The sequence below is a fragment of the Primulina eburnea genome, chromosome 10 (assembly GCF_022965805.1).
Source record: "Primulina eburnea isolate SZY01 chromosome 10, ASM2296580v1, whole genome shotgun sequence".
NCBI classification, from domain to species: Eukaryota; Viridiplantae; Streptophyta; class Magnoliopsida; order Lamiales; family Gesneriaceae; genus Primulina; species Primulina eburnea.
The window spans coordinates 38,052,226-38,065,392 of NC_133110.1; the positions used below are offsets into that span (position 1 = coordinate 38,052,226).

Sequence of the window (13,167 nt, forward strand, 5' to 3'; positions counted from 1 at the left end):
ATGCTTCAGTTACAAGTCATGGCTGAATTAGTAACTGTCTGCTGGAATTTCGTGCTGCTGCTGCTGCTGGATTTTATCTGCTGGATTCTGTCTGCTGGATTTTGTCATCTTCTGAAATATGAGTTGCTGCTGGAATTGTTAGCTTCTGCTGAAATTGGCCAGCTGCTGCTACTGCTGGAATTTCAGGTTCTCACAATTATAAAAGTCTAGAAAAACAAAAATTATAATAAATTATTTAACAAAATCATATCAATAAGAAAATTATAGTTTTAAATAATAAATTATATCTTTGAATCCAAGAATTAATTTTCCATTCAATTATTATAATTTTAAAATTCATATATTTAATTTTTTTACTATAAAATATCGATTACATTATTAAATTTTCAAATTCTTCGAAAGATAATTAAACATTTCTGGTCAATCGTGCTTGATTAACTAAACTTATTATACATTTCTGAGTTCCGTTATTTTCCTTAAATATGAATTTAGGAGTTTAAATAGCTAAAAATTTAAACTAAATTTGATAAAAATTCCCTACAAAGAATTAATATGCAAAACATTAAATTAAATCCTTGTGAAAAACAATGAGCTAAAACTTTATGTTTATGATTAAATTTACAGCTAAAATCCCCTTGTCGATGGAATTCTCGCGCTGCAAGTACTTTTTAAAACAGTTGTACGTAAAATTATATCTAAATTAATATATTTCAAATAAAAAAAATTGATTACATTCTTCGAATCTGAAAACTTGAAATTTTTTGGAATTATTTACATTCTTAGCTCATTGATTTGCACGTGGAGTTTTAGGTGATTAATTTGTTTTTAAAAAAAAAAAACAAGAAAGTTTTAATCAATTATTTCTTCACGTGAGTTTTTAGCAATTTTAAGACAATATACCGTAAAATCTGAAAATTTATTATTAAATAAAACTCTAAAGACGAACAAATGTTAGTGTAATGACACCTTTAGTTACAGCATAGAACGCACGCGTAGTACAATTACAAACTGAAATCTACTTTAATTTCCCTTTAATTAAAATATAATAACAATTAGCTCCAATTTGGTTGACAGCTTAATCCCAAATTTCACGACTTAATCGAAATAATTAACACAGTCAAACATCTTTACGACAACTGTTAACAAAAGCTAGCAAAGTATTAAAATTTGAACTTTTAAAAGTTGTCAAAAGCTTCAAAAATAACACGCACAAAAGCGAAACATTTTAATTATGGCTTGATTATAAATTTATATACGATACACGTTTTTGTGTTCGTGGTAGAGAGATGATCGGAAAATTATATCGTGCTAAAATGCTATTATCGAAAGTTCGAAGACAAATTTTAATTATTATTTAATATTAAATCTGAGTTAGAATAATTTTTCAGGTCAATTATATGAACCCAATAATATATGTATATAATTGATGAAGTTTCGAGGCTATTAAATTTAGCACGAAGTGTTGAAGGAAGCGTATGGGAAATTGCTGGGAAGAAAAAGTTGGTTAGTCCTTATTATACATAATTATGTAAAGGTAATTAAAGCTTTTTAATCAACCCTAAAACATGCATTCATGTTTGTGTGTATATTTTGCATATACATGCATGCATGTAACTTGGACTCAAAGTGAGCTAGAGTATTGTTGTCTTGAGTCGAGCCCGAGCTTTAAATTTTTACGTTTTCGCTAAGATTTTTTATATTTTCTAATATTATTTGAATTATTATTTTGTGTTTAATATTATCATAAACTACATATAATATAGGTATCATTATTATTATTTTTTGAAATGAAAAATATGTTTAACTATGTGTTGATCCAATAATTGTCTCTGCTGGAAGAGGAATCGAACCGTGATGTTTGAGCTGCTGTGTGGTCTATGTCTAAAGTTTGATTAATGCTCGAGAAATTGAATGTATTGAACCCGAGTCTGAGTGATGAAAAAGTTAACCAATTCTTGCTTGATCAAACTGTTGAAATGCAACCAAAGTCTTTTGTTAAAAATACATCATGAAGAAGATAATGAGTTAATAAAGTGGAAAAATATCTTCATTGATACGACATATTTTGGGTAAAGTCTAAAATCCGTATTATACGTACGTTTTAGAGGCTAGTAAAAAAACACACTGATGATGAAATTCGTCGGAAATGCATATATCCATCTCATGTAAGAGGGCAAGTTGGGAAACTATCGACATTCAAGTAGAATACTTTTAAATTTTACAACAAAAAAAATAAAAATTTCTACATATTAAGAGTTGTCTCTATTTTCTTGAAAGTGAAGCGTACTTGGAATAATGATTGAGGTCTTCGAGATATTTGAGAAAAAAGAAGTAAATTTACATTAATTTGTGGCATGTGAAATGAGAAACCTACATGGTTAAGTAAACCTTTTTTTTTTTTGAGGAATGGCATGAGAATTTTGACAATCATGCATACCACCGGCTCTAAATCAAACAACGAAAAGTGAAATATTTAAACCATTTCTTTTAAACCAATAAAAGTTTGTCAAAATTAAGAAAACGTGATTAAGACAATATTTTCTTATTAAACAATTAATTACCTCCTTAACATGAATGCTTTCTAGTATCCAAAAATAATATTTGTTGTGGGAAAGAAAATCTCCGGGAAAAAACTTTAAATTGTTCTATTCTGAGTTTTGATTTATTTATAAGTATTCGAGTTTTGGTTTTGGCATAGAATAATTTTGATTTTTTTGGTGCCGGTAAATGATCACCTATGTCTGGCACTATCCCAACAACTGGAGAAGAATAACCGAAAATTAAATGTTAGTGCATAAAGATTAAAATTTGATAAGTTAATAAACTAAAACTCAAAATTAGACAAGTTAATGATCCTAATTTTTTTTTTTTTTTTTTGTAAATAAGAAGGATATCAAATTGAAATACTACAATATGATCCTCAAGAAATGAATGTTAATTATGATGCCAAAAAAAAACAATATTATCGTGTAATTTTGTTAATTAAACATCACAAATCAATATTAATTTAAATGATTTGTCTCAATAATTAAGATGTAACAAAAAATAAAAGCTTTGGCATTGTGAATATACATGAAAGCTTCATTATAAAGAAATATTGGATTCATGTATCCCACGCTATAAACGGGAAAACAGATATTTGGAAAAAAGAAATCGAAATTGTTCAAATTCAAGATTTACCCAATAATTAGAAACGTGCCTAGTTAGAACAATGTTAGGAATTTGACCAACTAATTTTGCCACCAACTTTACAAAGAGTAGGGGACGTCTTCCAATTAAAATTCAGCGACAAAATTATAACCTTTATTAAAGTAATTATGATTTCCCAATGATTTTCGTGTGAAGTTAGTCATAGTTTTGAAAATAAGCATTTATGGAAATGAAAAATCAAGAGGAAAATATGGATATCCATTTATTTTAGAATTTAATATCCATATTCAAATTATTGAGTAGGTCTCTTGTGAGACGGTCTCACGAATCTTTATCTGTGAGACAGATCAATCCTACCGATAGATATTCACAATGAAAAATAATACTCTTAGCATAAAAAATAATATTTTTTCATTGATGACCCAAATAAGAGATTTGTTTCACAAAATACGACTCTGAGATTGTCTCACACAAATTTTTGTCCAAATTATTTATTTATTTTTTGGATCGAATGTGGATAAAAAACAAATGGATATCGGTTGTTTTCGAATTTTCGCATACCCATAATTAATTAGATAACTAAATCCATTGAATCGCATTCGAGTGTGATCAAAATATTGAAAGTCGCTTCTTCCCTTTTAAGCATATTATAAATTAATATAAATAATTTCAAAATCTTACAAAATAGAGTTATTTGAAGCTCAGTTCTTTGAATGTTCTTTCAAATTTACTTAAATCGATCCAAATACGGCTTAAATTCATGTATATTAGCTATCCGACACAAAGGGGAAACGGCCTTTCTTCTTAAAATTGAATTATGATGGACTCTTGCTCAATAAAATAGAAAAAAACTATTTATAAATCGTGAAAGGATATTTTAAGTGAAAATAAAGGGAAACCATATTTAACTATTTGCGATTTTGGTACTTTATATTATCAAATTTCAGTATTGATATGATATTGTATATATCAGCATACGTTACATCACATCGACATATTGGTCTGACATAAAAAATAAACTAAAATTACAACAACAAAAAAATTGAGTTAAAAACTAAAATTTGATAACATAGAGACCAAAATCGTAAAAAAAATAAATAAATATATAAAACAAAAAATACAATTAATTTTCCCTAAAATAAATTATATATCAAATTTGGTTAAAAGTAGCTCTTATAATAAATGAGTAAAAAAATGGATATGGGTGCAACATGGAAGTTAATTAAAGCACTATTTCAACTACGTGTAACGTGTTTCCCCTTAGCTCCATCAACCAAGTCTCCTCCTATAAATACACGTCCTTTGCCTTGGCTAGATCAAATCAATACAAATCTTCTTTCAGATTTTCTCCTATTCAACTCCCAAAACCCATCAAAAATATCAAAAAAGAAAGCAAAGATTGGATGAAAATGGAGCAAAACATGCCGATTATAGCGAAGAAATGTTGGAAAATACTTCGAGTGGCGTATTTCATGTTAAGGAAAGGAATATCGAAAGGGAAGATACTCGCCGACCTCAACCTCATGTTGAAGCGTGGCAAGATCGCCGGGAAACTGGGAGCCATACACAATCTCATGTTCCACCACCACTCCTCCTCCGCAGCGGACTACACCCACCACCGCCACCTCTCCTTCCCCACCCCACCAAACGAGTACGAGTTCAGCTGCAGCAACACACCTGCCTACCCCACTTTCCACCTCCCCTTCCACCTCAACAGCAAGCGCAAACCCTCCAAGGAGGCGGCGCCTCCGTCCCTTGACGAAGACCTAGTGGCGGAGGCTTTTGAGATATTCACCAGCGCCACGGCATCGCCTGCTCTACCGGGATTCGGGCCGAGCCCGATGGTGAGGCAACTGAGGGTCACAGACTCCCCATATCCGATAAGGGAGATTGAAGAAGACAATCATGTGGATGAAGCTGCCGAAGCATTCATCGCCAAATTCTACAATGATTTGAAGCGGCAGAATTCAGTGGCGTATTTCGGTTCTTAATTAACCAGAGAAGATTAATATATAATTCAGTAAATAGTAGATACAAGTGAAAGCATGGCCATGCAGCTAAACTACTTTCACCCTCTCCAATAAAAGTTTGAATAAATGTATTTTGTAATAGCCATGGATGAAGAATATCTATATAAATTAGGAAAGTTTAGAATATTGTATACTTTTTTGTTGGTCTGAAATATATATATATGTTTGGGCTAAAAATAATTATTTAATTCGAAGCCCAATGAATGTAGAAATTAATTAAAAGCCCATCAAACACACCGGGTTGATTTTTAAAACCGATCACGAAGCACTGAAAAAGGGGGAAGATCATGGGAGGAGAGGTTGAGATCGTGGCATGAAGAGCGGGGAACATGGCTCATGGGGGAGTGGGAGGAACCGCACAGTTTGCAGAAAGAAAAAGAGGACATCGGCAAACAAAAAAGGGACACAACTCAACACAGACAAACTCTGCAAATATTCTCTGCAAATTTCCAGTCTTCAAGCATTATTTTTCAAGCTTTTCAATAGTTGTTCTAGCATTCACGTTTTAGATTTCAGCAACAAATTATTATATTTTTCATGTCTTTGATGAATTCCTACAGTTTTGTAAATGCAAAATCATGTCAGGGGTTTATTTCCATCACTTTCCAATAGTTTTCTTAATTTTGGCATCGCATATGTTTTAGGAGATTAGAACCAACGATCAAATTTAGAATTTACCGTCGTTTGATTTTAGAAGTTAGATTTTTACCATTTTCACACAAATCGGTGCACTTCGCACCTGGCACGCCCGCAACACCAAATATTGTGCAAACATATTTTTGGCACGCCCGGTGGGACCATCACTATGCCGCCAAGAAGAAAGGAAAACGTGAATCAGGAGGGTGGGGAGTCTCTGGCGAATCAAGAGGGAACTCAAGCGCCTCAGCCAGAACAACACGTTGTTGAACCACAGGTTGAAGAAATGGATCTACAGATTTCTACTACTAATGACCAAGTCTCAAACAGGGTGATTGGAGAACTGACTGATACAAAGATTGAGGAAATCTCACTGGCATTATCTAAGGCGATGGCTGACTGTTTGAAATCCATTTTGTGTAAGCCGAGTAAGTCCCTTCGAGGAGAGCAAAATACTACTGGCAAAGAGGCTGACCAGGGAAGCAACCAAGTTCATGAATCCGATCAGGGAGTTGGAGACTCAAGGGCTGGCGATCCCCGCCGCCCAGAGTGTACTCTCCCATATCAGCCCGAAAGAAGGTACACACCACCTCACAAGAGAGAAGAAACCTTAGGAGGGAGAGCTCAGCCATATCCACGTACTCATGGAGTGGGGAGCTCGAAGCAACCAGTTGCTCAAGTGTTCAGCGTGACCAATCCTCTGTACCAACCGGGAGCTTATGATGACATATCGCACATGGATTATCCAGGAGGAGATGGAGGCTTCCCAGGGGGTAATTTTGGTTTAAATGCAGGGTTTCAAGCTCGGGGGGCAAATTACCATCACCAACTCCCCGCTCGGAATTTGCACGGGATTGATCCAGAAATGGTGAGAGAAGCTGTTCAAGAGTTATATGGGCCGGCCTTGAAACAGATTGGCCGCCCAGAGTTCCACAAACCATATCCAGACTACATTGACGTGAATAACCCGTACCCAAGGGGTTATAGAGTGCATGAGTTCAGTTTATTCTCCGGGGAGGATGGCCAGTCCAGCATGGAACACATAGCCAGATTCACCATCCAGTGCGGGGAATTAGCCAACTTGGAGAACTTCAACAATCTAAAGTTGCGGCTATTCCCAAATTCCCTCACTGGAACTGCATTCGCTTGGTATGCCTCGCTCCCCAGAAATTCAGTGATGAGTTGGCAAGAAATGGAAAGACAATTTCACATTCAATTCTATAGAACAGAGCCTGAAGTGTGCATTGCCGACTTATCCAGAGTCACTCAAAAGAAAGGAGAGTCTGTGGAATATTTCATAGACAGGTTCAAGAAGATGAAGAATAGGTGCAAGGTGTTCCTACCCGAGACTGAGTTCGTGAAGATGGCACAAAAGGGGCTAGATTTTGAATTAAGGAAGAAATTCCAGGGAATGGAGTTCAGGGATTTCTTTGAGCTAGCCGCCAAAGTGGCTGAATACGAAGAGCTTTTGAGGGAAGAGTCGTACAAGAAGAAAACTGCTATGGGGTCGTATTATCAAGAGGTGGAAGATGTGGCATTGGCGGAGATTCGGTCAGCTGGTTCTTGCACCGTTCCCCTGCTAAAAAAGAAGCCAGCAGAACCTGAAAAGAATAATAGCTCCCAACTCCCCAAAGACATGCACTATACTTTTGACACGTCAAAGACCGAGGAAATCTTCGATTTCTTGGTAAAGGAAAAATTCATCACATTCCCGCCTGATCATAAGATGCCACCTACAGAAGAGCTGAAGGGAAGAGAGTATTGTAAGTACCACAACTCTTACAATCATGCTACGAAGTCTTGTTGGGCGTTCAAGAATATCTTGCAGGACAGAATTAACAAGGGAGTTGTGAAGTTCCCTAACAAACAAGAGTCTATGGCGGTGGATGACGATCCTTTTCCCCCCGTTGCTTTGGTTAATGTGAATATGACAGATTTGAGAGATCTTCTCAATGAGAAGAGAAGGCGATCTTTTGCAGTGAAAGACCGAGTGATCAAGAAATACTGGATTCCAAAGGGTCAATTGTTTGAAGCTCATGGAAGGCACAGTGTCGATGGAATGCCAATAGCCCAGCAGCGTTTCCCTAGAAGTGTTGGTGAATCCGCGGCCTTTAGGCCGAGGGATCAACATTTTCTTGAAAGACCAGTGATGGAGAAGCAATGGTTCAGAGGGGAGTCATCTCACAGTCATCACCAAAGGTATTCAAACAGGAGAAATGCATGTGAATTTGAGTCAAGGAGGGTGGAAACCAGAAAAGTATCAGCTGATCATGGCAGAGAACGGCGTTCATACGAAATCACAAAAGGAAAAATGATTGAGAACAGTGGAGTAAAGCCAAGATACGTTCTTCCAGCCAGAGGGGAGTTCAGTGAGTCTTGGAGAGTGGCCCAACACAAAAAGTTCCCTAGGCCACCGACTAGGACACAAAAGAGACGACTGTTGAGAGAAAGAGCTATTGCAAGAAGAGAGGAGTTCGCTAAGCTGAAGAATGAATCCAAAACTGATGTTCCAGTCTCCAATGAGCCAGTGGGGAGTAAATCTAAGTTTGGAAGATCGGCTACTGAGGACAAGTTTGTTGAAGACGATGATGATTTATTAAGCGAAGAGGATGATCAAGCAAGGAAATCAATTAATTTTCGCGTTGGGGAATTTCACATCACTGTGGATTGTGCCACTGGAGTGGTGATACTACCCGAGATATTTAAAATGGTAGAAGAAGGGAACGGGGAGTTGATACCCCATGAATCGTCGCAAAAAGAAGATCAGGCAATTAAACTCCCCGAAGGGAGTTCAAAAGTGATTATCAAGGAGGATCACCGAAACAAGCCTCAGCAGGTGATACTTGAAAAGCCTACACCGGCCATGACCAAGCACATAAGGCCGTTGTACATCAAAGCCCACTTGAATGGGAAGCCAGTGTCTAGAGTGTTGATTGACAATGGCTCAGCAGTGAACGTTCTCCCAGTAAGAATGTTGAAAAATCTAGGCAAAAATGAAGAAGACTTGATCCCTTCAGAAGTTTCGGTTGCTGCATTTACAGGGGAAACTACCAAGACCATTGGGGTACTCCCCGCCGATGTTACTGTGGGGAGTATGTCATCTTTATGTGCATTCTTCGTGGTAAACTCCTCCGCCAACTTCCAAGCGTTGTTAGGCAGAGATTGGATCCATGCAAACCAGTGCATACCATCCTCAATGCACCAACTGTTGTTATTTTGGAAGGGGGATGACGTGGAGGTCGTAGAAGCGGATGGACAACCGTTCCAAACAAGTGCAAGTGCAGTAGAAGCCAGATATTATAATGGGGATTTTGGGCCCATCAAAATCCGTAGCAATAGCAAGAAAGAAAATCCACTGTACATGCAAACACCAACTCCAAGCTCGGTGTTGGAAAGAATCCTCAAACCTACCGTTATCGTGCCATCGAGGCCGATAATTCAGCCACTGATTGAGGAGATTGATGATTGATTCGAACCAACGAGGAAAGGAGGTAGCTGCAACCTCTATATGGAAGGCACATGTGCAGCAAGTACTGGAAAAACTAAAGGAAGAGGAAGCATGGGACACTTATGGAACTGAAGTGGTCCAAGAAGAAGAATACGAAAATGATGAGCTCCAAGTCGATGAGTTGTTGATGGCGCCATCTCAACTGGAAGATGGCCAACATGAAGTTCAAGACCCATTGGAAGAGATTAACTTGGGGGAGCTTGAGAATCCAAAAGTTGTATATGTGAGTAAGTTACTGGAAGAGCAGTTGAAGCAAGACTTGATCAGCATGTTGAAGGAATACAAAGATTGTTTTGCATGGGGTTATGATGACATGCCAGGGTTGGACCGAAAATTGGTCGAACATCGACTTCCACTCAAAGAAGGTTTCAAACCATTTCAACAGTCATCTCGTCGCATGTCAAAAGAAGTTGAATTGAAAGTGAAAGAGGAAGTTGAGAAATTGTTGAAGGCCAAGTTTATAAAGCCAATCCGATATACCGAGTGGCTTTCAAACATTGTGCCAGTAATGAAGAAGAATGGCAAGGTCAGAATATGCATCGACTTCCGAGACTTGAACTGTGCAACTCCCAAAGATGTATATGTGATGCCGATACCTGATATGTTAATTGATTCAGTGGCTAAACATGAGTTGTTGTCTTTCATGGACGGATTCTCGGGCTACAACCAAATCAAAATAGCCGAGACTGACACTCACAAAACAGCATTCAGATGCCCGGGAGCTGTTGGTACGTTTGAATGGCTTGTTATGCCATTCGGGCTAAAGAACGCGGGAGCCACGTATCAAAGAGCCATGAACTCCATCTTTCATGACATGATAGGACATCATATTGAAGTATATATAGATGATATCGTTGTAAAGTCCAAACAAGCTACTGATCACATTGAGCACTTGAGGAAAAGTTTCCAAAGAATGAGGCAACATGAATTAAAGTTAAATCCATTGAAATGTGCATTTGGCGTGAAGGCAGGAAACTTTCTGGGATTTCTTGTGCACCAGAGGGGAGTTGAAGTGGATAAGAACAAAGCCAAAGCTATTATGGAAGCAAATCCACCTAGGAACAAGAAAGAGTTGCAACGCTTCCTTGGGCAAGTGAATTACTTGAGGCGTTTTATTTCTAACCTTGCAGGGAAGACAAAGGAGTTTTCACAGCTGTTGAAGCTCAAAGACAGCGGGGAGTTCAAATGGGAAGAGTCGCATCAGAGGGCTTTTGATGTGATCAAGAGATATTTATCTAATCCACCTGTGCTTATGCCCCCCAGGTATGGAATGCCCCTTAAATTATACATCTCTGCTGCTCATGAATCAATTGGGTGTCTACTAGTTCAAAATAATCATGAAGGAAATGAACAAGCCATCTATTATTTGAGTAGATTCCTTACTCCAGTAGAGGTAAAATACTCTGTGATTGAAAAGCTATGCTTAACGCTGTATTATGCATGTACTAAGTTAAGACATTATTTGATTCAATCAAGAGTGTTTGTGGTGGCTAAAACCGATTTGATTAAATACATGCTTAATAGACCCATCCTCTCTGGGAGAATTGGCAAATGGTCTTTAGCGTTGGCCGAGTTTACATTGACATATTATCCCCAAAAATCAGTAAAAGGCCAAGCTATCGCCGATTTTTTAGCTGATCACCCTTCACTTGATGAGTTTATTGGAGAACAGGTTGGGTTTCCAGTTTGTGGAGTTGGAGTCCAACCCTGGGAGTTGAAGTTCGATGGATCAAGCACAGAAACAGCAGCTGGAGCTGGTATTGTGATCACCTCCCCAAGAGGTGTGAAAACCGCTCTATCCTTCAATTTGGATTTCCCATGCACCAACAATCAAGCAGAATACGAAGCACTGGTCATTGGATTGGAAATTCTGAAAGATCTAGGGGCAAGAGAATTATTGATATCAGGGGATTCTCAGCTGGTACTCAAACAGCTGTCAGGGGAGTTCAAATGCACAAGTTTGTCCTTGGCACCTTACTATACCGCCGCATCCCAACTTCTAGATGATTTCGAGGAAGTGTCATTAGTCCACGTCCCAAGACAAGAAAATTGGGAGGCAGACGAGTTGGCACAGGTTGCTTCGGGATTGAAGATGTCTCCAGAACTCACTCACAGACTAGTGTTGATTCAGAAGAAAAACCACCCTTCAATTCAGCAAAGAGGGATTCAGGTAGACACGCTCAACTTGGATGTAAATTTAGCTGGGGATTGGAGGGATGACATGAAAATGGTATTAGAATCAACCGGGAAAGATATTCCACATGGTTTAAAGATGAGAGCTCTTAATTACGTTTTAGTGGAGGGTGATTTGTACAGGAAAGGGTTAGATGGTCTGCTTCTCAGATGCATAGGCTTCCCAGAGGCTTTGGAGATCATGAAGCAAGTTCATGAGGGAGTGTGTGGAGCGCATCAATCTGGAATAAAGATGAGATGGTTGATAAGGAGGTATGGCTACTATTGGCCATCCATCCTGAAAGATTGCATCAAGTATGCTAGGGGATGCCAGCCATGTCAGAAACATGGGAACATCCAAAGAATTCCAGCGGATGAACTTCACAGCGTTGTCAAACCATGGCCATTCAAAGGCTGGGCCATGGACTTAATAGGGAAAATCTACCCTTCATCATCTAAAGGCCACTCGTTCATCCTTGTGGCTACAGATTTTTTCACCAAATGGGTAGAAGCAGTGCCCTTGAAGAAAGCGGAGCAAGGGGATGTTATTAACTTTGTGAAAGAGAATATTATTCATAGATTTGGAATTCCAGAGTCATTGACCACAGATCAGGGAACTATGTTCACAGGCTCAGATATGAGGGAGTTTGCAGAAGACTATGGAATTAAATTGATAAACTCATCCCCTCATTACCCACAGTCTAACGGGCAAGCCGAAGCGTCAAATAAAGTGTTGATAAAGATTCTACAAAAGATGATGGAAGAGAATCCTAGGGATTGGCCAAGGCTATTATCAGAAACTTTGTGGGCATACAGGACATCCAAGAGGACTGCCACTGGAGTGAGCCCTTTTTCCCTTACCTTTGGCCATGATGCAGTGCTCCCATTGGAGATTATGGTGCCATCAATGCGAGTGGCAAAGCAAAATGAACTTTCCCTCGAGCATTATAATGAAGCAATGATCATGGAGCTAGAAGAACTAGATGAGTTGAGAATCCAAGCGTACAATGCTTTGCTGTTACAGAAACAGAAAGTGGCAAGAATCTACAACAAAAGAGTTAGCAAGAAAAGTTTCCATGAAGGAGAGATAGTGTGGAAGACCATACTACCACTAGGAACAAAGGATAGAGAGCTGGGTAAATGGTCTCCCAACTGGGAGGGACCATTCAAGGTACATAAGGTGTTAGACGGAAATGCATATTGGCTATCAAGCATAGATGGCCATCCACACAAAAGATGCATAAACGGCAAGTATCTCAAGCCGTATTTTCCAAGTATGAGGGAAGGAGTAGAAAAGTGAGCGAATAAAGAAAACTAAAAGACTGATATTCAGTGGGGAGTTGGCCTTCGGGGCCACTTTCGTATATTTTTAGTTTCTTATTTCAGTACGTAATATGACGTAGGCCTTAGGGCCACTGAGGTATCCGTTGTTTATGTTTCAAACAATAAGATTGTTTAGAGAAAACGAGACTTCATTATTTTGGAGGCACTTTGTTTCACTAGGGAGTTGGCCTTGCGGCCACTTATTATTCATTCGGCCCATATTTCTAATGTTCCATTCTGTCATTATATGAATCGGTCGCTTGCATGTGCAGTGACAGACCATGAAGTAGGCTTTCAGGCCACTTGGAATATGGCAGGCAAGAAACACACCGAGCGGGGAGTTGAGCT

The 13,167-nt window shown here is 38.3% G+C and overlaps 1 protein-coding gene across 1 annotated transcript; it reads left to right on the forward strand.

Annotated features, from left to right (window-relative positions):
• The first annotated feature begins 4,559 nt into the window (after positions 1 to 4,559).
• Positions 4,560 to 5,141, forward strand: LOC140802925 (uncharacterized). Its single transcript, XM_073158536.1, has one exon. The coding sequence runs from the start codon at positions 4,560 to 4,562 to the stop codon at positions 5,139 to 5,141; it is 582 nt and encodes a 193-aa protein (XP_073014637.1).
• Positions 5,142 to 13,167: the final 8,026 nt, after the last annotated feature.